General features: G+C 43.7%; 2 protein-coding genes across 4 annotated transcripts; one reads left to right on the top strand and one right to left on the bottom strand.

Annotated features, from left to right (window-relative positions):
- Positions 1 to 1481: 1481 nt before the first annotated feature.
- LOC109885281 (titin) lies at positions 1482 to 18356 on the bottom strand. The gene is made up of 6 exons (XM_031822065.1): positions 18229 to 18356; positions 8063 to 16128; positions 7642 to 7938; positions 6538 to 7125; positions 4515 to 4820; positions 1482 to 3642 (listed from the first exon to the last, which is right to left on the bottom strand). The coding sequence occupies exons 1-6, from the start codon at positions 18234 to 18236 to the stop codon at positions 3329 to 3331; spliced, it is 9579 nt and encodes a 3192-aa protein (XP_031677925.1). The 5' UTR covers positions 18237 to 18356; the 3' UTR covers positions 1482 to 3328.
- cebpg (CCAAT enhancer binding protein gamma) lies at positions 17596 to 24327 on the top strand. 3 transcript variants are annotated; one of them, XM_020477120.2, is made up of 3 exons: positions 17598 to 17754; positions 19526 to 20206; positions 20278 to 24327. In XM_020477120.2, exon 2 carries the CDS (start codon positions 19651 to 19653, stop codon positions 20164 to 20166), a length of 516 nt encoding a protein of 171 aa, XP_020332709.2. In that variant the 5' UTR covers positions 17598 to 17754; positions 19526 to 19650; the 3' UTR covers positions 20167 to 20206; positions 20278 to 24327. The 3 variants fall into 3 exon arrangements, with proteins under 3 accessions (XP_020332708.2, XP_020332709.2, XP_020332707.2); XM_020477119.2 differs by having other exon boundaries at positions 17596 to 17771; positions 19526 to 24327; XM_020477118.2 differs by having other exon boundaries at positions 19526 to 24327.
- The last annotated feature ends 542 nt before the right edge of the window (positions 24328 to 24869 follow it).

The raw sequence follows: 24869 nt of genomic DNA, 5'->3' as shown, positions 1-24869 counted from the left end.
ATTGATTATTAGTATTACTGTTGTTATTATTGTTATTATTATTGATTATTAGTATTACTGTTGTTATTGTTATTGATTATTAGTATTACTGTTGTTATTATTGTTATTGATTATTAGTATTACTGTTGTTATTGTTATTGATTATTAGTATTACTGCTGTTATTATTGTTATTGTTATTGATTATTAGTATTACTGTTGTTATTGTTATTGATTATTAGTATTACTGTTGTTATTGTTATTGATTATTAGTATTACTGTTGTTATTATTATTATTGATTATTAGTATTACTGTTGTTATTATTATTATTGATTATTAGTATTACTGTTGTTATTATTATTATTGATTATTAGTATTACTGTTGTTGTTATTGTTATTGATTATTAGTATTACTGTTGTTGTTATTGTTATTATTATTGATTATTAGTATTACTGTTGTTATTGTTATTGATTATTGTTATTGATTATTAGTATTACTGTTGTTATTATTATTATTGATTATTAGTATTACTGTTGTTATTATTATTATTGATTATTAGTATTACTGTTGTTATTATTATTATTGATTATTAGTATTACTGTTGTTATTATTATTATTGATTATTAGTATTACTGTTGTTATTATTGTTATTATTATTGATTATTAGTATTACTGTTGTTATTGTTATTGATTATTAGTATTACTGTTGTTATTATTGTTATTGATTATTAGTATTACTGTTGTTATTGTTATTGATTATTAGTATTACTGCTGTTATTATTGTTATTGTTATTGATTATTAGTATTACTGTTGTTATTGTTATTGATTATTAGTATTACTGTTGTTATTGTTATTGATTATTAGTATTACTGTTGTTATTGTTATTGATTATTAGTATTACTGTTGTTGTTATTGTTATTGATTATTAGTATTACTGCTGTTATTATTATTATTGTTATTGATTATTAGTATTACTGTTGTTATTGTTATTATTGTTATTGATTATTAGTATTACTGTTGTTATTATTGTTATTGATTATTAGTATTACTGTTGTTATTGTTATTGATTATTAGTATTACTGCTGTTATTATTGTTATTATTATTGATTATTAGTATTACTGTTGTTATTGTTATTGATTATTAGTATTACTGTTGTTATTGTTATTGATTATTAGTATTACTGTTGTTATTGTTATTGATTATTAGTATTACTGTTGTTATTATTATTATTATTGTTATTGATTATTAGTATTACTGCTGTTATTATTGTTATTGTTATTGATTATTAGTATTACTGTTGTTATTGTTATTGATTATTAGTATTACTGTTGTTATTGTTATTATTATTGTCTTGATTATTATTCACAAATTATAGTGGAATGGTATTAGAGGAGAGAAAGAGAAAGAGAGACAGAGAGAGAGAGAGAGAGAGACAGAGAGAGAGAGAGAGAGAGAGAGAGAGAGAGAGAAACCCTTTAAATTAAATTGAAAGACAGAGACTGACAGATGCCGAGAGTTTTATTAAATATTTTAGTAAACCTTTATTTAACTAGTCAAATCAGTTAAGAAAAAAATAGTATTTATAATGACGGCCTGCTGGTTACTGGCCCAATGCTCTAACCACTAGGCTACCTGCTGGTTACTGGCCCAACACTCTAACCACTAGGCTACCTGCTGGTTACTGGCCCAATGCTCTAACCACTAGGCTACCTGCTGGTTACTGGCCCAATGCTCTAACCACTAGGCTACCTGCTGGTTACTGGCCCAATGCTCTAACCACTAGGCTACCTGCTGGTTACTGGCCCAATGCTCTAACCACTAGGCTACCTGCTGGTTACTGGCCCAATGCTCTAACCACTAGGCTACCTGCTGGTTACTGGCCCAACACTCTAACCACTAGGCTACCTGCTGGTTACTAGTCCAACACTCTAACCACTAGGCTACCTGCTGGTTAGTAGTCCAACACTCTAACCACTAGCCTACCTGCTGGTTACTGACCCAACACTCTAACCACTAGGCTACCTGCTGGTTACTGGCCCAAAGCTCTAACCACTAGGCTACCTGCTGGTTAGTAGTCCAACACTCTAACCACTAGGCTACCTGCTGGTTAGTAGTCCAACACTCTAACCACTAGCCTACCTGCTGGTTACTGACCCAACACTCTAACCACTAGGCTACCTGCTGGTTACTAGTCCCAACCACTAGGCTACCTGCTGGTTACTGGCCCAACCACTAGGCTACCTGCTGGTTACTAGGCCAACGCTCTAACCACTAGTCTACCTGCTGGTTACTGTCCCAACACTCTAACCACTAGACTACCTGCTGGTTACTAGTCCAATGCTCTAACCACTAGGCTACCAGCTGGTTACTGGTCCAATGCTCTAACCACTAGGCTACCTGCTGGTTACTGGTCCACACTCTAACCACTAGACTACCTGCTGGTTACTGACCCAATGCTCTAACCACTAGGCTACCTGCTGGTAACTGGCCAAACGCTCTAACCACTAGGCTACCTGCTGGTTACTGACCCAACGCTCTAACCACTAGGCTACCTGCTGGTAACTGGCCCAACGCTCTAACCACTAGGCTACCTGCTGGTTACTAGTCCAACGCTCTAACCACTAGGCTACCTGCTGGTAACTGGCCCAACGCTCTAACCACTAGGCTACCTGCTGGTTACTGGCCCAACGCTCTAACCACTAGGCTACCTGCTGGTTACTGACCCAACACTCTAACCACTAGGCTACCTGCTGGTTACTGACCCAACGATCTGACCACTAGTCTACCTGCTGTCCCTCCACTCTAACCACTAGTCTACCTGCCGTCCCTCCACTCTAACCACTAGGCTACCTGCCGTCGCTCCACTCTAACCACTAGTCTACCTGCCGTCCCTCCACTCTAACCACTAGTCTACCTGCCGTCCCTCCACTCTAACCACTAGTCTACCTGCCGTCCCTCCACTCTAACCACTAGTCTACCTGCCGTCCCTCCACTCTAACCACTAGTCTACCTGCCGTCCCTTCACTCTAACCACTAGTCTACCTGCCGTCCCTTCACTCTAACCACTAGTCTACCTGCCGTCCCTTCACTCTAACCACTAGGCTACCTGCTGAGAGAGTAGAGGCAACACCACTACCGTTATCTGACACACTTCTGCTATTAAAATCAGCTATCAGAACAGAAATATCATCTACCAAATCAAAACAAATAGCTATTTCAGTAACCACATCAACTACGTAAATCTCAACTTTTAAAGAAAAAAAACAAATGCAAATTGGACGACTTCGACCACTTTTCACAACAATACTAGCAAAGCCTCTGACAATAAAAAAATCAAATCAAACCATCTAATCTCCTTCGTAAGCGTCCGTGTCCACACACATCACCGGGCCGGCAGTGACGGACGGATTACTGACTGATCCTGCTGCATTCTTTGCCACGACTCTGAATTCGTAAACCACACCCTCGTTCAGCTCGGTCACAGTGTAGTGTGTGTCAGAAACGTTGGTTATGTTGGCCTTCGTCCACCTGTCTCTTTCGCCCTCTTTCTTCTCAACCAGGTATCCTGTTACCTTGCTACCACCATCGTAAGTAGGCTTCAGCCATTCAAGTCTGACGGAAGTCTTTCTGATGTGAGTGATCCGCACGTTGGTCGGAGGCTCTGCAACAAACAACAACAACAAAGATTTATAGGTTAAAATACAGTTGTAAATATAGGAAATGTGATGGACAACCACTAGGTGATAGAGAAATGTGATGGACAACCACTAGGTGATAGAGAAATGTGATGGACAACCACTAGGTGATAGAGAAATGTGATGGACAACCACTAGGTGATATAGAAATGTCGAGGAACAGTGGGTTAACTGGTCTAGGAACAGTGGGTTAACTGGCCTAGGAACAGTGGGTTAACTGGTCTAGGAACAGTGGGTTAACTGGTCTAGGAACAGTGGGTTAACTGGTCTAGGAACAGTGGGTTAACTGGTCTAGGAACAGTGGGTTAACTGGCCTAGGAACAGTGGGTTAACTGGTCTAGGAACAGTGGGTTAACTGGTCTAGGAACTGGTCTAGGTGATAGAGAAATGTGATGGACAACCACTAGGTGATAGAGAAATGTGATGGACAACCACTAGGTGATATAGAAATGTGATGGACAACCACTAGGTGATAGAGAAATGTGATGGACCAACCACTAGGGGAGAGAGAAATGTGATGGACAACCACTAGGTGATAGAGAAATGTGATGGACAACCACTAGGTGATAGAGAAATGTGATGGACCAACCACTAGGGGATAGAGAAATGTGATGGACAACCACTAGGTGATAAAGAAATGTGATGGACAACCACTAGGGGATAAAGAAATGTGATGGACAACCACTAGGGGATAGAGTAATGTGATGAACAACCACTAGGGGATAGAGAAATGTGATGGACCAACCACTAGGGGATAAAGAAATGTGATGGACAACCACTAGGGGATAGAGTAATGTGATGGACCAACCACTACTGAAAGTAACGAAAGTCGCCTTACCACAAGCATCAATGGCCAGCACAGCGTCTGAGATCTTGCTAAGGGGACTGCATCCAGCTGCGTTTTCCGCTGCCACCTTGAACTCATAGATGAGACCAGCAACGATGACGTTGGTCACTTTGAAGTGTGTGGCACGGATAACGGTTTTGTTAACCGTCTGCCACAGGATGCTGTTCTTGTCCTTCATCTGAAGATGGTATCCAACGACTGGTCTTCCTCCATTCCAGTTCGGCTCCGTCCAGGCGACGGTGACGCTTTCTCTGGTTACAGACGTAACGATAGGGGGTGACGGAGATTCAGGGACGGCTATAGACGAAAGAAAATAACATTTAGCATTAATCGGTATGTTACAATAACACGTTCTCAAGGGGTGGCATAGTGCAGCGCCCCCTAGTGGTCAGTTACATGTTTCTATGTATTTAACCTTTATTTAACAAGTCAGTTAAGAACACATTCTTATTTACAAAGACGGCCTAGGAACAGTGGGTTAACTGGTCTAGGAACAGTGGAACAGTGGGTTAACTGGTCTAGGAACAGTGGGTTAACTGGTCTAGGAACAGTGGAACAGTGGGTTAACTGGTCTAGGAACAGTGGGTTAACTGGTCTAGGAACAGTGGGTTAACTGGTCTAGGAACAGTGGGTTAACTGGTCTAGGAACAGTGGAACAGTGGGTTAACTGGTCTAGGAACAGTGGGTTAACTGGTCTAGGAACAGTGGAACAGTGGGTTAACTGGTCTAGGAACAGTGGGTTAACTGGTCTAGGAACAGTGGGTTAACTGGTCTAGGAACAGTGGGTTAACTGGTCTAGGAACAGTGGGTTAACTGGTCTAGGAACAGTGGAACAGTGGGTTAACTGGTCTAGGAACAGTGGGTTAACTGGTCTAGGAACAGTGGAACAGTGGGTTAACTGGTCTAGGAACAGTGGGTTAACTGGTCTAGGAACAGTGGAACAGTGGGTTAACTGGTCTAGGAACAGTGGGTTAACTGGTCTAGGAACAGTGGAACAGTGGGTTAACTGGTCTAGGAACAGTGGGTTAACTGGTCTAGGAACAGTGGGTTAACTGGTCTAGGAACAGTGGGTTAACTGGTCTAGGAACAGTGGGTTAACTGGTCTAGGAACAGTGGGTTAACTGGTCTAGGAACAGTGGAACAGTGGGTTAACTGGTCTAGGAACAGTGGGTTAACTGGTCTAGGAACAGTGGAACAGTGGGTTAACTGGTCTAGGAACAGTGGGTTAACTGGTCTAGGAACAGTGGGTTAACTGGTCTAGGAACAGTGGAACAGTGGGTTAACTGGTCTAGGAACAGTGGGTTAACTGGTCTAGGAACAGTGGAACAGTGGGTTAACTGGTCTAGGAACAGTGGGTTAACTGGTCTAGGAACAGTGGGTTAACTGGTCTAGGAACAGTGGGTTAACTGGTCTAGGAACAGTGGGTTAACTGGCCTAGGAACAGTGGGTCAACTGGCCTAGGAACAGTGGGTTAACTGGTCTAGGAACAGTGGGTTAACTGGTCTAGGAACAGTGGGTTAACTGGTCTAGGAACAGTGGGTTAACTGGTCTAGGAACAGTGGAACAGTGGGTTAACTGGTCTAGGAACAGTGGGTTAACTGGCCTAGGAACAGTGGGTCAACTGGCCTAGGAACAGTGGGTTAACTGGTCTAGGAACAGTGGGTTAACTGGCCTAGGAACAGTGGGTTAACTGGCCTAGGAACAGTGGGTTAACTGGTCTAGGAACAGTGGGTTAACTGGTCTAGGAACAGTGGGTTAACTGGTCTAGGAACAGTGGGTTAACTACCTGTTCAGGGGCAGAACGACAGATTTGTACCTTGTCAGCTCGGGGGTTTGAACTTGCAACCTTCCGGTTACTAGTCCAACGCTCTAACCACTAGGCTACCCTGCCGCCCCTCCACTCTAACCACTAGGCTACCCTGCCGCCACATGTATATACATGTATATATATATATATAGAGAGAGAGAGAGAGAATAGAAAGATAAAACGTGAATAGAGTAGTATAAAACTTACTGTAGTTGAGATCCACTCTGACGGTTGCAGAGTCGCTGTACTCACTGATGCCGTAGCGATTTTCAGCCCTGATTCTGAACTGGTACTCCAGTCCTGTTATGAGCTTCATGATTTTCATTGTGCATTTCACAACGACCGACGAGACTTCGGTCCAGTCGGCGTTTGTCGTTTCTCGTTTCGTTATTATGTAGTTTGTGATGGGGCTTCCGCCGTCATACCGAGGAGGAAGCCACGTCAGACTCACACTGTCCTCGGTCACCTCAGATATTCCAATAGGACCAACTGGGGCGCTGGGTCTATCCAGGACCACGATGGTCACAAAAGACCTGGAGGCTCCGCTGGTGTTAGAGGCACATATGTCGTACCTTCCTGAATCAGTAGCGGTGCTCTCACGAAGACTAATGATAAGATATTCAGGAGTTACTTCAGAGTTGAATCTCATCGTTGACTTCAACACCACATCGTCCTTTGAAAGAGAAATCTTTGGCGCAGGTTTCCCAGTAAGTGGGATCTGGCATTTTAGGTTTGATCCTGCTCTGACGTAGACCATATTGTCAGGGAACTTGTTCATGTTCATTTCAGGAGGTTCTGTTGAAAGATAGATGAAGACTTGTTGAAGATATCAGATCAAAATGAAACAATCTACATGTAAGAATTTGTTTTCCACAATGTAGTAAACTATCTGTCTTGGTTATGAATGTGGTAAACTATCTGTCTTGGTTATGAATGTGGTAAACTATCTGTCTTGGTTATGAATGTGGTAAACTATCTGTCTTGGTTATGAATGTGGTAAACTATCTGTCTTGGTTATGAATGTAGTAAACTATCTGTCTTGGTTATGAATGTGGTAAACTTCCTATCGTTGGATTATGAATGTGGTAAACTATCTGTCTTGGTTATGAATGTGGTAAACTATCTGTCTTGGTTATGAATGTGGTAAACTATCTGTCTTGGTTATGAATGTGGTAAACTATCTGTCTTGGTTATGAATGTGGTAAACTTCCTATCTTTGGATTATGAATGTGGGAAACCATCTATCTTGGTTTATGCTCAGCAATTCTCTACCCTTAGTAACTGTAAATGTAGGGCTGGGCAACAACTCACCAAGTTGCCCTTTAACTAACACAGGGAGAGCCATTTCTGTAGGGTCACTGAATCCAGCGTGGTTTTCAGCACGAACTCTGAAAAAGTATTGAGTAGCTTCCTTCAGGTCGTACACCACGAAGTGGACGGTCTTGGTGACGCCACACTTCACCCATTTATCCTGACCGTTCTCGAGAGCATCGACTCGATAACTGGTGATTCTGCTCCCTCCGTCATTCTCGGGCTTAATCCATGACAAGGACACGCTTTCCTTGGTGATCTCGGTGACTTCGATGGTTTGTGGTGGGCTGGGTTTTTCTGAAATCAAGAAGAATTATTTATTTTTTTACTGCTTTTAAAAATAAATAAAAAACATACAAAAATTAAAAAAATTTAAATATATATTGGAACGCTTTCTTTTGGATTATCAGTTCTGGCATACCTGTAATCATTGCTCCGTATTTGGTCTCAGCTGGCAAGCCGGTTCCATACTGGTTTTCACCAGTGACCCTGAAGTAGTACACACCTCCCTCTTGTAGATCTGACACTCTGTAGGTCAGACGAGGACATGAATCTGTGACTCTGGTCCATCCCTTGTTGTTCACCTCACGAATATCAACAAGGTAGTTGGTGACAGCAGCACCACCTTCGTTTTCTGGGGTATCCCAGGCAACTGTTGCAGAGCTCTTGGTAACATCCTTGACCGCAACACGGCACGGTGGCCCAGGAGAGTCAAGAACCCTGACATTTAACGTACATGTGACTTTTCCAGCAACGTTTTGTAAAGTCACTGTATATTTTCCAGAGTCGTCTCTTGTTGCTTGTTCCACCGTGATAGACGTGACGGTATCAGTGGTATGAATACTGGCCCTCACTCTCAGGTCAACATCTGCCTTGTCCCACATAACGTTAGGAAAAGGCTTGCCGCTGAACGGCACAGTTAAGGTGAATGAACTGCCGTCCTTTACAAGAAGAGTCTTTCGCATCTCATTGCTGATATTAAACTGTGGTTCCTCTTCTCGGTCCTCAGCTGCTTGTGGATCAGTAGGAGGGCTTGGCTCACTGACACCAATCTTGTTGATGGATTTGACAACAAATATATATTCTGCACCAGATGTCAAACCAACGACAGTGAATCCAGTGTTCTCTGTGTTTGAAACACTGACGAACCAGTCCTCCTCATCCGTTCTCTTATATTCAACACAGTATCCTGTTACAGCAGCTCCCCCATCAAACAACGGCTTATTCCATGAAAGAGTTACAGAAGTCTTGGTTGAGTCAATGACTTTGGGTTTAGCTGGTGGGGACGGCAGGAATTGTGGATCCTCCGCTTTTGTCCGTTCGCAAGGAATACTTGGGGGACTCAAGCCTGCAACATTTTCTGCAAAGACTCTGTACTCATACTCACATCCCTCACAGAGATTGGATGCCTTGACCCTAAGGTCATTCACAGGCTTTGTGTTCACCTGTACCCAGCGCATTCCTGATTTCTCTCGTTTCTCAATAACGTAGCCAGAAATGCTGCTTCCTCCATCGGACTCAGGTCTTTTCCAGCAGATTGTCATTGTCTCACTTGTTATGCTGGTGATTTCAACATCTGTTGGTGCAACAGGGACAGTGAATGGATCTGTGGCCTTGGTTGGCTCACTCTCCAAGGCTTCACCTTCTCCATATTCATTCACTGCCTTTACTCTGAAGATGTATTCCTTTCCTTTACGCAGACCGGTGACCTTGCATGTTGTAGCCTTCGTGTCTTCATATACTGAAGTCCAGGTGACACGACTGGTTTCACATTTCTCAACTATATAGCGCAGAATTTCCGCACCACCATTTTCTTGAGGTGGTCCCCAGGTCAAAGTGCATTTCTCTGCGGTCAGACCAGTCACATCCAATGGCCCAGAGGACGGTCCAGGGCAGTCAAGAACCTTACAGTTTACAGACAGGGACCTTGTACCAGCAATGTTCTGCACTGTTACAGTGTACTGACCCGAGTCTCTTCGGATAGTGTCTCTGACTAGTAATGTGGTGGTAGTGTGTGTTGAAGTGATCTCTATTCTTGCCTTGATCTCATTCTTTTCACCATCTTTTGACCAGGAAATTACTGGACGTGGGCGCCCAGAAATATCTGCATCGATTCTCAGAACATCTCCGGCTTTGACAACGACTAATTTCTTATACCTGTTATCCAAGACAATGCGAGGTAAAATAACGTTATCCTTGACTGTGACGGCACCTGTGCATTGCGACGGCTCACTGAGTACTCCAGCAGAGTTCTTGGCAATAACACGGAAGTCATATTGAATGTCCTCCGTAAGACCTTCAATGTCATAGCAAGTTTCCTGGAGATTGGTGAAATTGCACTTCAGCCAACAACCATCTGGAAGCTCCCTGCGTTCAACAATGTAGCCAGTCACCTTGGCTCCACCGTCATTCTCTGGCTTGGACCAAGTGAGAGAAATTGAAGATCTTGTGATGTCTGTGACTGTAAGGTTAGCAGGAGGATCACATGGATCTCTTGCAGCTATAGGCTCAGTGGCTTTGCTGTACGGTCCAACACCAGCAATATTCTCAGCAGCAACACGGAATTCATACTGCAAGCTTTCTTCAACCCCATTCACTTTAAATTCTTTTTCAGCAATGAGACGTCCTCTGTTAGTTTTTGTCCAGCGAATACTGCTATAGTCCTTTATTTCCAGGTGATAACCGATGATTGGACTTCCACCGTCACTGGCTGGTCCATTCCATGTAACCAACATGAAGGACTTTGTAGCCTTGGCAACACGGAGGGTAGTGGGAGGGCCAGGTGTCTCGAAGGGGTACTGTGCAACAACGGAAGCGGACTCCACAGCATGGCTCACGCCGAAACGGTTTTCAGCTGCAATTCGGAACTGATATTCAGTGCCTTGTGTCAAACGAGGAACCTTAATAGACGTTCTGGCAACTGTGGATGAAACAGTCTTCCATGTTGTAGTGGTAGTATCTCTCTTCTCTACTACGTAGTTGCTGATTGGACATCCACCATCGTAGAGTGGAGGAACCCAAGACAGTGAAATATAGTCAGCGTTGACCTCATCTACCTTGATTGCACCAGGTGGGCCAGGTTTATCCAAGATGACCACAGCTATTATGGCTGATTTTCTACCAACTGTGCTGCTTAAGGTGATCTCATAGTTCCCTGATTCCTCCCTGGTTGTGTTTCTGATAGTGATTAGCGATGAGTTATTAGATGTTAGAAAGCTAACCCTGGTTGTCTCCTTCAATTCAACACCATCTTTGTTCCATGAAACCTCAGGTTTAGGTCTACCCTTGAACGGAACATCGATCTTCAGGTCGTCTCCTGCCTTGACACTGTATGAGTTGCTCATTAGATCTATGATGGGTTCTATTGTGTCGTCCTTTACTGGCTTGGCCCGTGGCTTCGGGTCACTCTTGTCTGTTATCATTGCTCCGTATTTGGTCTCAGCTGGCAAGCCGATTCCATACTGGTTTTCACCAGTGACTCTGAAGTAGTACACACCTCCCTCTTGTAGATCTGACACTCTGTAGGTCAGACGAGGACATGAATCTGTGACTCTGGTCCATCCCTTGTTGTTCACCTCACGAATATCAACAAGGTAGTTGGTGACAGCAGCACCACCTTCGTTTTCTGGGGTATCCCAGGCAACTGTTGCAGAGCTCTTGGTAACATCCTTGACCGCAACACGGCACGGTGGCCCAGGAGAGTCAAGAACCCTGACATTTAACGTACATGTGACTTTTCCAGCAACGTTTTGTAAAGTCACTGTATATTTTCCAGAGTCGTCTCTTGTTGCTTGTTCCACCGTGATAGACGTGACGGTATCAGTGGTATGAATACTGGCCCTCACTCTCAGGTCAACATCTGCCTTGTCCCACATAACGTTAGGAAAAGGCTTGCCGCTGAACGGCACAGTTAAGGTGAAAGAACTGCCGTCCTTTACAAGAAGAGTCTTTCGCATCGCATTGCTGATATTAAACTGTGGTTCCTCTTCTCGGTCCTCAGCTGCTTGTGGATCAGTAGGAGGGCTTGGCTCACTGACACCAATCTTGTTGATGGATTTGACAACAAATATATATTCTGCACCAGATGTCAAACCAACAACAGTGAATCCAGTGTTCTCTGTGTTTGAAACACTGACACACCAGTCCTCCTCATCCGTTCTCTTATATTCAACACAGTATCCTGTTACAGCAGCTCCCCCATCAAACAACGGCTTATTCCATGAAAGAGTTACAGAAGTCTTGGTTGAGTCAATGACTTTGGGTTTAGCTGGTGGGGACGGCAGGAATTGTGGATCCTCCGCTTTTGTCCGTTCACAAGGAATACTCGGGGGACTCAAGCCTGCAACATTTTCTGCAAAGACTCTGTACTCATACTCACATCCCTCACAGAGATTGGATGCCTTGACCCTAAGGTCATTCACAGGCTTTGTGTTCACCTGTATCCAGCGCATTCCTAATTTCTCTCGTTTCTCAATTACATAGCCAGAAATGCTGCTTCCTCCATCGGACTCAGGTCTTTTCCAGCAGATTGTCATTGTCTCACTTGTTATGCTGGTGATTTCAACATCTGTTGGTGCAACAGGGACAGTGAATGGATCTGTGGCCTTGGTTGGCTCACTCTCCAAGGCTTCACCTTCTCCATATTCATTCACTGCCTTTACTCTGAAGATGTATTCCTTTCCTTTACGCAGACCGGTGACCTTGCGTGTTGTAGCCTTCGTGTCTTCATATACTGAAGTCCAGGTGACACGACTGGTTTCACATTTCTCAACTATATAGCGCAGAATTTCCGCACCACCATTTTCTTGAGGTGGTCCCCAGGTCAAAGTGCATTTCTCTGCGGTCAGACCAGTCACATCCAATGGCCCAGAGGACGGTCCAGGGCGGTCAAGAACCTTACAGTTTACAGACAGGGACCTTGTACCAGCAATGTTCTGCACTGTTACAGTGTACTGACCCGAGTCTCTTCGGATAGTGTCTCTGACTAGTAATGTGGTGGTAGTGTGTGTTGAAGTGATCTCTATTCTTGCCTTGATCTCAATCTTTTCACCATCTTTTGACCAGGAAATGACTGGACGTGGGCACCCATAAATATCTGCATCGATTCTCAGAACATCTCCGGCTTTGACAACGACTAATTTCTTATACCTGTTATCCAAGACAATGCGAGGTAAAATAACGTTATCCTTGACTGTGACGGCACCTGTGCATTGCGACGGCTCACTGAGTACTCCAGCAGAGTTCTTGGCAATAACACGGAAGTCATATTGAATGTCCTCCGTAAGACCTTCAATGTCATAGCACGTTTCCTGGAGATTGGTGAAATTGCACTTCAGCCAACAACCATCTGGAAGCTCCCTGCGTTCAACAATGTAGCCAGTCACCTTGGCTCCACCATCATTCTCTGGCTTGGACCAAGTAAGAGAAATTGAAGATCTTGTGATGTCTGTGACTGTAAGGTTAGCAGGAGGATCACATGGATCTCTTGCAGCTATAGGCTCAGTGGCTTTGCTGTACGGTCCAACACCAGCAATATTCTCAGCAGCAACACGGAATTCATACTGCAAGCTTTCTTCAACCCCATTCACTTTAAATTCTGTTTCAGCAATGAGACGTCCTCTGTTAGTCTTTGTCCAGCGAATACTGCTATAGTCCTTTATTTCCAGGTGATAACCGATGATTGGACTTCCACCGTCACTGGCTGGTTCATTCCATGTAACCAACATGAAGGACTTTGTAGCTTGGGCAACACGGAGGGTAGTGGGAGGGCCAGGTGTCTCAAAGGGGTACTGTGCAACAACTGAAGCGGACTCCACAGCATGGCTCACACCGTAACGGTTTTCAGCTGCAATTCGGAACTGATATTCAGTGCCTTGTGTCAAACGAGGAACCTTAATAGACGTTCTGGCAACTGTGGATGAAACAGTCTTCCATGATGTAGTGGTAGTATCTCTCTTCTCTACTACGTAGTTGCTGATTGGACATCCACCATCGTAGAGTGGGGGATCCCAAGACAGTGAAATATAGTCAGCGTTGACCTCATCTACCTTGATTGCACCAGGTGGGCCAGGTTTATCCAAGATGACAACAGCTATTATGGCTGATTTTCTACCAACTGTGTTGCTTAAGGTGATCTCATAGTTCCCTGATTCCTCCCTGGTTGTGTTTCTGATAGTGATTAGTGATGAGTTATTAGATGTTAGAAAGCTAACCCTGGTTGTCTCCTTCAATTCAACACCATCTTTGTTCCATGAAACCTCAGGTTCAGGTCTGCCTCTAAATGGAACATCGATCTTCAGGTCGTCTCCTGCCTTGATACTGAATGTGTTACACATCAGATCTATGATGGGTTCCCTTGTGTCATCGTTTACTACGACAGCCTCTGCCAGTAGCTTAGGTTCACTCTTGCCTGTTTCATTGACTGCACTAATCCTAAATGAATATTCCTCACCTGTTAAGAGTCCATCAACAGTTGATCTCAATCCCCGTATCTCAGTACACACAGTCCATTTGTCATCGCTCTTGGTTTGCATTTCCACTACGTAGCATTTGATTCTGCTTCCACCGTCGTCTTCAGGATTTTCCCATGACAGACTCACACTGTCGTGAGTAACATCTACAACAGTGACTTTACCAGGAGGCAAAGGAGCTTGGGATACCTTGATTGGTTCTGGTGTTTCCGCTGGCAAACCCACACCGAGCTCATTAACAGCTCGTACACGGAAGTAATAAAGTCCCCCTTCTATAAGGTTGTCAATCTTCATTCTATTTCTTCCACAGTTCTCGGAAACACTGGTAAAGGCCAGTCTTTGAGCTTCTCTCTTCTCCACAATGTAATGTGTGATCTTAGCTCCGCCGTCAATCAGTGGAGGCTCCCAGGATAGTGATACAGAATCTCTAGTAATGTCCTTGACATCAAAGTGCTCAGGGGCACTTGGTGAATCCAACACCGTGACATTAATGAAAGCAGACTTCATACCGCTGACGTTCTCAAGAGTCAACGCATACTTGCCAGTGTCAAGTCTGTTGACAGTGTGGATGACAAGGACTGTGTAGGTGCTTGTGACCTCAATGTGTGCACGCTCAGTAAGAGGACCTTCCATCTTGGACCACTTGACTACAGGTTGAGGTTTTCCTTTGAATGGGACAAACAGACGCAGTGTTGCACACGCCCGAACTGACACCATTTTCCTAAGTTCTGAATCTAGTTCAATCTCAGGTGCCTCAAGTCTTTCAGATGTAACTACAGTCCCTGGAACATCCGCTGGTTCCCCAACTCCTTCAGTGTTAATCGCACAGACGTGGAAGTTGTATTCTCCATTTTCCTTCAGCGTTTTCACAGTGAAGTGTGTTTCTTCCACACCAGTTGGCGGTGTACAGGTTGTCCACTCTTCCTCCGTTACTTCCTTCATCTCAACAACATATCCTTTGATGGTTGCTCCTCCATCATAGATGGGCTTTGCCCATGAGATGGACACGGTTGTGGTTGACTGGTCTGTCACCCTAGGGTTGTAAGGAGGACCTGGTGGATATAAGGGGTCACAAGCTTTGATATATCCTGTTGGTTCACTTGGCACTCCCACACCAGCAGAATTCTCAGCAGATACTCTGAACTCGTAGGAATGCCCCTCGGCGAGTCCGGTGCATCTGAACCGAATATCGTTAAGTCTTCTCTTGTTACACTTGGTCCATCTAACACCGTCTTTGTCGCGTTTTTCAACGATATAGCCATCTATTTCTGAGCCACCATCGTTTTCTGGACGATTCCATGTAAGGACCATTGAGTCGCTTGTTATAGCACTTGCTTCAGGTGTGGAAGGAGAGCTGGGCGGCTTGAAAGGACAACATGCAGTAACCGGGTCTGATTCAAGAGGTTCACCAGTGCCAAACCTATTCACCGCTTTCACTCTGAAGATGTACTCAGTGCCGGGTACTAGTTTAGTCACTTTGTAGCTGACTGCTTGGGTTTCCGGTTGGACTACAGTCCATGACACGCGGTTGGTTACCCTCTTTTCAATGATATAATGGGAAACACTGGCACCGCCATCTTGTAACGGATGACTCCAGTGCAGCGTGGCTTTCTCTGCAGTCACACCAGTTATCTTCAATGGCCCATCAGGTGGACCAGGTCTATCAAGAACCTTAACATTGACAGGTATATCTTTCTTTCCGGCCACATTGCTGAGACTCAGGACGAACTGTCCGCCGTCCACTCTGACGCAATCTAGAACTGTTAGAACGGTACGTTCAAACGTTTTAACGACCTCCGTTCTCGGGGTGGTTTTATCAATTTCTTTTCCGTCTTTTAACCACTTGACTCTGGGGAGTGGCGTCCCCAGGATATCCGCTCGGATAACAAATGTTTCACCAGCACGGACGACGATACCATCCTTAAACTTGGGATCCATCGATGCTGTTGGTGCCTCGATTTCCATGGTGGCTCTGGTCACTGTTGACACAAACGGAATACCAGGTGCAAAAGGTTCACTAAGAGAGAGAGAGAGAGAGAGAGAGCAGGTGGGAGAAAGGGATACATATGTATAATCAGATGTGATATTATACCTTTATTTAACTAGGCAAGTCAGTTAAGAACACATTATTATTTACAATGACGGCCTAGGAACAGTGGGTTAACTGCCTTGTTCAGGGGCAGAACGACAGATTTGTACCTTGTCAGCTCGGGGATTTAATCTTTCAACCTTTCGGTTACTAGTCCAACGCTCTAACCACTAGGCTACGTTGCCGCCCCTTCACTCTAACCACTAGGCTACCCTGCCGCCCCTCCACTCTAACCACTAGGCTACCCTGCCGCCCCTCCACCCCAGCCACTAGGCTACCCTGCCACCCCTCCACTCTAACCACTAGGCTACCCTGCCGCCCCTCCACTCTAACCACTAGGCTACCCTGCTGCCCCTGCCGCCCCTCCACTCTAACCACTAGGCTACCCTGCCGCCCCTCCACCCCAGCCACTAGGCTACCCTGCTGCCCCTGCCGCCCCTCCACTCTAACCACTAGGCTACCCTGCCGCCCCTCCACTCTAACCACTAGGCTACCCTGCCACCCCTCCACTCTAACCACTAGGCTACCCTGCCGCCCCATATTGATTATCTTCATTCAATTGAAGGCTTATATGTTTTGGAGTTCCCCTTGGCTCCTTATCAATTCAAGTGGTGGCATAGTCTAGCACCACCTAGTGGTCTGTCAAACAGAAATATTCTATAATGTTGAGATATGTTATTGGATTGATTTACAAGGGTTTTACAGGTGAATATGGCAATATTCCCACATGGGTCTACCACTTCTGACCAATCATATTAGCCAAACTAAACACTCCCTCTGATACGTGTATTAAAACGATATACTTTTATGGGCTGTTGTTCACAGGAATGTACTGAACAGGAAGGAGAGAGGGAAGGAGAGAGAGAGATTTGTAATAAAAAAAGCTAGAATCTATGCTTCCCAACGTGATTTGAAAAGGATTTGTTTGGCTAAAAGAGTACAATGTTTTAGTTGAAGGCTACTTTAAAAATCTGTGTCTGTGTGAATCTGTGTCTGTGCTGCACAATGTGGATGATCCAAGATGATGGTACCACACCAAAGATGTGGAGATCACACATGGCAGGCTATTTACATGCACAACTGTGTTATTATATGATATATCAAGAGCAATTTTGTATATTTAAGTATTTAAAAAAAATAATTGAACTAATTCTTAATTTTTTTAACTCATGTCAACTGTTGGAATTTTGCGTCTCTTCCCCGAAACAGGTCATTAGCAATGAACGAATTCATTGTGTGAACTCACGACACATTTTCTTCTTCATATGACATAAATAACACTAGCTAAATGCAAATATAGTTCATCCCATTGGTTGTTTAACCTATCACTCAAGCAGTTTATTGCGTCACCCATCCTCACCGCCGAAGCTCATTGGCTGGGCTGGTAGATGCCCCTATATGGTCAAAACGATTTCGCAATACTTGGAGCAGCAACAAAACATACACAAGACTTCATCAACTAACTTATTTGGTCAACGAAAAATACGGACATTTACTCCCAACTTTTTATACTTTTGATGGGCAATTGACGACACCTTAAAAAAAGCAGACAAGGTAACGTCGTTGATTTGGTATGTTTTTTCCCAAGTCATCTTCTATGGGGGGGAAAAGGTAATAGCTAGCTAGGCTAAAAGGACTCCACAAACTGTACGGTATATTCGTGCTAATTTAGACACTAACTGTGGCCAGGCATGCTTAAAATAAGTTTACTAAACAGCGGTGTGATAAACTATGTTAAAAGTATATAGTGATGTGGCGTTCAAAGTGTGTGTTTTTTGACGTTAGGTGAGGTTATTTTCGGTTGTAAAGGAAATGCTAGCTAGCTGTTAGCCAGTTGTCTAGTTCCAGGCCAAGCTCCACGCCTCCTGCTATTGCCAAATCTCTCTATATAGGCTCTTTGTTTGTCTATTTCCATACACGTTCTAATTAGTTAACTAGTTAGTCTCACGTCAAAACGTTGTGTGTTAGTGTTTTTTAGTGAATTCACCGGTATTTTTATCCCAAAACGTCTGGGTTTTTGTTGCTTACCACTGCATGGCTACGGAGTTCCTCTCCGGTGGCACAAAGCAGATCTGCCATGTACGGAGGGAGGGATGCGATGATGCAATCACCGGCAATACTACCGTTAACTAGCAGACAGCTGAACTGACCGACAGGGAGAGAGAGAGAGATGTCAGACACACAACTCCCTGTGTGACCTTATCAGACTAACGTTTAACTATGAGTTTTAATTTTCCCTCAAGGAGAATAACATGCTGGTGATGATAGATACATGTTTTTTGGTGGGTGAATTCCCTCAAGGAGAATAACATATGTTTGTGACGACAGCTAAATGTTGGATGAATTAATGCAAATTGGGGGAGGGGCTTAAACCAGACCACCACTTTGTCTCAGATCTGTTTACACAACAACAACAAAAATCCATCAACATTTTAATGTCAATATGAAATGCGCAATATTATTTAGCTACATATTCTAGATATGTGTTTGCATCATTGTAGCTTGTTTTCATAAATCCCCCATGTGTTTTAGAATAAGCGTCATCTCTGGTGGGTCAGACTGTGAACATACATGGGACTGTAGGTCCGTCTCCATAACTGGGCACCAATAGTTCCAGTGATTGGATTTTCCCTCACTGGTAATTTGGACGAATCACAATTTCACAAATGGATCGAATATTTAGAATTTCTGATGGGGGCATCTGACCCATTTGACCTTACCGTGTAAATAGAGAGGGTGGAGTTCCTCGTTCATCTCTTCTCATAACCCATGTGGACCCAGATCTTCATTTATTTATTTCTGGTGAATTCAAGATTACTAGAAATGATATGTGGCTCCCGAGTTAGCGCAGCAGTCTAAGGCGTTGCATCTCAGGTGCTAGAGGCGTCACTGCAGCCACTGGTTCAATTCCAGGCTGTATCACACCTGGCCATGATTGGGAGTCCCATAGGGCGGCGCACAATTGGCCCAGTGTCGTCCGGCTTAGGTTTTGGCCAGGGTAGGCCGTCATTGTAAATAATCATTTGTTCTTAACTGACTTGCCTAGTTAAATGTAAAAAATAATAATAATAATTGTGCTACTGAGGTTGAGTCCTGCTATTTCCCTGACTACCCTTGACTCAAGTAGTTCTGACTAAATGTGCTGTTTCCATGACTACCCTGACTCAATTAGTTTAGTTCTGACTAAAAGCTCATAGTCTAGAATGTTCTTAGCTGTCACCTGTTTGTAGCCTATTTTAATAATGAATACCCTATTGAATAGGGGATTCATTATCTTTTTTTCTCTTCTCGGGGAAAGACTAACATATTTCCGTTGTCCTTCCAGACTCCCAGTAACTCTACAGTCTACAGGAGTGCATCCAGACACCCATTCATCCAGAGTGCCACCCAACCAGCACGCCAGTCATAGCAGACGGACAGTGAGGCGAGCGGTCAGCAGATCCGAACCAAATGAGCAAGAGGTCGCAGCAGACGATAAACACGGAGCAGAACAGGGGGACTGTTAGTGTGATCCAGGGCCAGGCTAGTGGAGCAACAACAACAACATCAAGACCACCAGGAGGAAGCTTACAGCTGGTACCCCAGCTAGTCCCTGCCACCCCAGCTGAAGGAGGAGGAGGAGGAGGCAAGGCCAAGATGAAGAAGACGTCGGGGGACAAGGACAGTGATGAGTACCGTCAGCGGCGGGAAAGGAACAACCTGGCGGTTAAGAAGAGCAGGATGAGATCCAAGCAGAAGGCCCAAGACACGCAGCAACGTGTCAACGAGCTGAAAGAGGAGAACGAGAGGCTGGAGGCCAAGATCAAGCTGCTCAGCAAAGAGCTGTCTGTCCTCAAGGACCTCTTCCTGGAACACGCCCACAACCTGGCCGACAACGTCCAAGCGCCTGGCGCGGAGGGTGCCAGCCCCGCCCACAACAACAACAACAACAACAATGGGGCGTGTAACAACAACAACAGCCAGTGAGAAGAGGGCAGGGACATGAAATATGATACCTCATGGTTGAGTGCTTCCCAAATGGCACCCTAATTCCCCATAGGGCCCTGGTCTAAAGTAGTGCACTATGAAGGGAATAGGGTGCCATTTTGAGTCAACCAGGGTGATGGTAAATAGACAGCTCGCCACTGCTTCTAAACCATACTGGAGTTTCTTCCTCTGGCTCCTCCCAGAGATGATATATACTGGCAGAGAGATTTCACTGTTGTCTTCTTTATGCGTTCAGACTTTATTTTATTTTTTTTTTTTTTTTTTTTACAATTTGGAGACATTTCTAAAGAGACCCTGTTGTGTTGAGTCACAAGATAAACTATTCACTAGTTAAGATGATGATGTGGGTGAGGGGGGGGGATAGTATATATTTTATTATTTTGGTTTCTTGTTCCTTTTAAAAGAATGTTTGGTGAACTAGCTACCATTTTTGTCTGGCGTTTTTAGTATTGTCAGTACATTCACTACGGTTGAAGTTCATCAGAATGATGCCTGTTTTTATTTTTTTGGGATGCGTCTGTTGGCTTCAGATATGCACACGTTGTACATTTTTATTTTTAAATATATATATATATATATTTTGTTGTTGTGTCCTAATCGAATGGCTTTACTTCTGTTTTGAGCTGTTTTGGGTAGAAGAGGACTGTAAATATCAAGAGCCAAATACAAAGAGGTAGGATCGGATCGGACCCAAAGCCTAACTTAAGATCAGAACGCTTAAACCTTCTTTTTTCTTTTGCTCAAGACGTGTTGTTGACGTCAAATGGGAGCTTTTCATAATCTCGAGTTAGGTTGCAGGCCTGTGTGAGATACAGTCAGTCGCTGTGTTTATTTACCCATAGTTCCAACAGGCCTCAGACCAGCCCTTTCAGTCAGAGACCCAGATAGACAGAGGTGGCGTCTCAAACAGAGCCCTGTTCCCTAGACGGTGCACTAGTTTCGACCCCTATGTGGCGCCGGTCAAAAGAAAAAAGGTACAAATGTAGTTCGCTAAATAAGGAATTGGGGTGCCATTTGGGATACAGACTGGGGGGGGCAGAGGTGTGTTCGCAGTTAAGGAGTGTCCCAGCCCAGACTAGACAGCCCAGACTATCATGCAACCTCCGTGGGATTAAACTCCAGACGTTTCGCACGGCGTCACAGGCCGCCGCTAATTCAAAGTTAAGCCTTTCTCCAAACCAACCCTAAAAACCTGGAGAGAAAGACAGAACAACAGGACAATGAGCCATTCTGTCTGTCTGGGCGTTGGGGATGCTAAATGACCTCCTAATTGGCCCCGGCTCGCTAGAACAGAGCGAGGCACGTTGGCTCCCGCCTCCAGTGGTGTCAGGCTCAGACAGAGGCTCAGTCGGAGTCAGAATGTGTAGAGAGAAAGGCAGGCTCAGTCAGAGGCTCAGTCAGAATGTGTAGAAAGAAAGGCAGGCTCAGTCAGAGGCTCAGTCAGAATGTGTAGAAAGAAAGGCAGGCTCAGTCAGAGGCTCAGTCAGAATGTGTAGAAAGAAAGGCAGACACCAGATTTTTTTGTGTGTGTGTGTTTTTTTTGTGTTGTTGACTTGAGTTATTATCCAGCTGTAGGATTGTCTCTGAAAACAACGGCATATTCTGATGTGATGAGGATGATGATGATGATGATGATGTATCTGGCCAGAGGAGTCGACGTTGTCTGTTGAGTGTCTGTGATTTATAGGATGCGTCCCCAATGGCACCCTGTCCCCTATTTTTATTTTTATAGTGCACTACTTTTTGAGTAGAGCCTTGTCAACAGGCAGTGCACTATATATAACATCTAGGGTGTCTCTTGGAGTGCTGTTGTAGACTTCTGTACCTCAGGCTACCAGTATTACATTATTATTATTATTATTCCATTATTATAGCCACACCAAACAGGGCCTTTTTCTTTCTCAACCTCTGAAGCATCTTTTCAAAAAAAAAATGGTAATCTTTGTTTTTCTACAACCTGATTTTTTTTTAAAGCAGCATGATGGAAGTGGTTTGCATGGGGGGGGGGGTGCACTGTTCAAATATGTCTTATTTTTTTGGCACTACAAAAAAAAGAGAAACAATATCAAATATGGGCATATTGAAACTATTCTCTTCAACATGTTGTGCTGTGTTGTTGAACAGAAGATCACACTAAATTGAAAAAATAATGTCAAATTCAATAGAAAAAAATTTTGTACAAAATTTTTGGGGGACAAATTTGATAAATATTTCCATGAATATTTGTTTTGGTTTGAATGTTGCTGGGCAGCATTTTCTCTTAGCTAGACTTGCTCTTTTTTTATAAGATTATATTGGGGTAACGTGCATTTTGTAAATCAAAATTGAGTACAAACTTTCAACCAAGCATTTTGCTTTATGTGTAATCAATGTTTTATGGGAATTGTAAACACACACTAGGCTGCATCTCAATTGAATTTTTATAAAATATTTTTTTTATATATTAAAAAATAATTCAAGAAAGATGGAATAGAGCAGGAATCAGGAACTAAATTCAGCTGCCGATTCTTTCTGGACGGATGGTCATGGGCTAGAACATAATTAATAAATAATTTGTGGACTGCAAATGAACCACAAGAAGCCCATACTGATAATATTTGACTACATCATAATCATTTCAAACCTTGGTTACATTTGTATATAAAAGTATTCACCCCCCCCCCCTTGGCATTTTTCCTATTTTGTTGCCTTACCTTACCTCAAATTTAAATAGATTTTATGGGGGTGGGTGGGGAGGGTTGTATCCTTTGATTTACACAACATGCCTACCACTTTGAAGATGCAAAATGTTTTTTTTTATTGTGAAACAAACAAGAAACAAGCGTGCATAACCATTATACTAACTACTATGCTTGTCAATACTTTGTGGGAGCCACCTTTTGCAACAATTACAGCTGCAAGTATCTTGGGGTATGTCTCTATAAGCTTGGCACATCAAGCCACTAGGATATTTGCCCATTCTTCAAGACAAAACTGCTCCAGCTCCTTCAAGTTGGATGGGTTCCGCTGGTGTGCAGCAATCTTTAAGTCATACCACAGATTCTCAATTGGATTGAGGTCTGGGCTTTGACTAGGCCATTCCAAGACATTTAAATGTTTCCCCTTAAACCACTCAAGTGTTGTTTTAGCAGTATGCTTCGGGTCATTGTCCTGCTGGAAGGTGAACCTCCGTCCCAGTCTCAAATCTCTGGAAGACTGAAACAGGTTTCCCTCAAGAATTTCCCTGTATTTAGCACCATCCATCATTCCTTCAATTCTGACCAGTTTCCCAGTCCCTAACGATGAAAAACATCCCCACAGCATGCTGCTGCTACCACCATGCTTCACTGTGGGGATGATGTTCTCAGGGTGATGAGAGGTGTTGGGTTTGTGCCAGACAACTTTTTCATTGATGGCCAAAAAGCTCCATTTTAGTCTCAACTGACCAGAGTACCTTCTTCCATATGTTTGGGGAGTCTCCCACAGTACCTTCTTCCATATGTTTGGGGAGTCTCCCACAATGATCATGTATTTCTTTAAGCAATGGCTTTTTTTCTGGCCACTCTTCCAATAAAGCCCAGCTCTGTGGAGTGTACAGCTTAAAGTGGTCCTATGGGCAGATACTCCAATCTCCGCTGTGGAGCTTTGCAGCTTCTTCAGGGTTATCTTTGGTGTCTTTGTTGCCTCTGATTAATGTTCTCCTTGCCTGGGTTTTGTGCAGGTTTGTTGTGGTGCCATATTCTTTCCATTTTTATAATAATGGATTTAATGGTGCTCTGTGGGATGTTCAAAGTTTAGGATATGGTTTTATAACCCAACCCTGATCTGTACTTCTCCACAACTTTGTCCCTGACCTGTTTGGAGAGCTCCTTGGTCTTCATGGTGCCCCTTGCTTAGTGGTGTTGCAGACTCTGGGGCCTTTAGAACAGGTGTATATATACTGAGATCATGTGACAGATCATGTGACACTTAGATTGCACACAGGTGGATGTTATGTAACTAATTATGTGACTTCTGAAGGTAATTGGTTGCATCAGATCTTATTTAGTGGGGGGGGGGGAATTAAGTAATTAATTAACAACATATTTTTGTCTTCACCAATTTGGACTATTTTTGTGTTTTGTCCGTTACATGAAACCCAAATAAAAATCAATTTTAATTACAGGTTGTAATGAAGCTTAGTAGGAAAAACGCCAAGGGGGATGAATACTTTTACAAGGCACTTCATGATCACATCTCTTTATTATACACGGGAACAGATTTACAATATTTAAATCACTTGGAGCTGATTGGCTGGGGGTCGATTCAGTGTGGAGGTTGATTTCAGTGTGGACAGTCTGAGTGATATGGATGGTCATTCTACAGATCTAGATATAAAGGATTGAACTTACATGTCTCTTCACATAAGATCTACTGGTTCAGTAGCTCAGCTTCTAGACTATCTATGATCCATTTAATGGACTGTCTAATTCCAAACCATTTCAAAGCATGAAATGGATGAGAAATGACGGATAAACCTGGTTACCAACCTGGTTACCAATATGACCATGTCCCCCCCCCCCCCCAAACACAGAACAAGGTGTTCAACTGGACTCATCACACACTCACATGACACCCTATTCCCTATTAGAACAGAGCTCTATGGGTCTCCCTATGTGCTTTGGTCAAAAGTAGTGCACTAAATATAGGGAATTAGGGTGCCA

Source organism: Oncorhynchus kisutch, unplaced genomic scaffold, assembly GCF_002021735.2.
Source record: "Oncorhynchus kisutch isolate 150728-3 unplaced genomic scaffold, Okis_V2 scaffold4055, whole genome shotgun sequence".
NCBI classification, from domain to species: Eukaryota; Metazoa; Chordata; class Actinopteri; order Salmoniformes; family Salmonidae; genus Oncorhynchus; species Oncorhynchus kisutch.
This window is presented reverse-complemented; position numbering and strand designations above follow the sequence as displayed.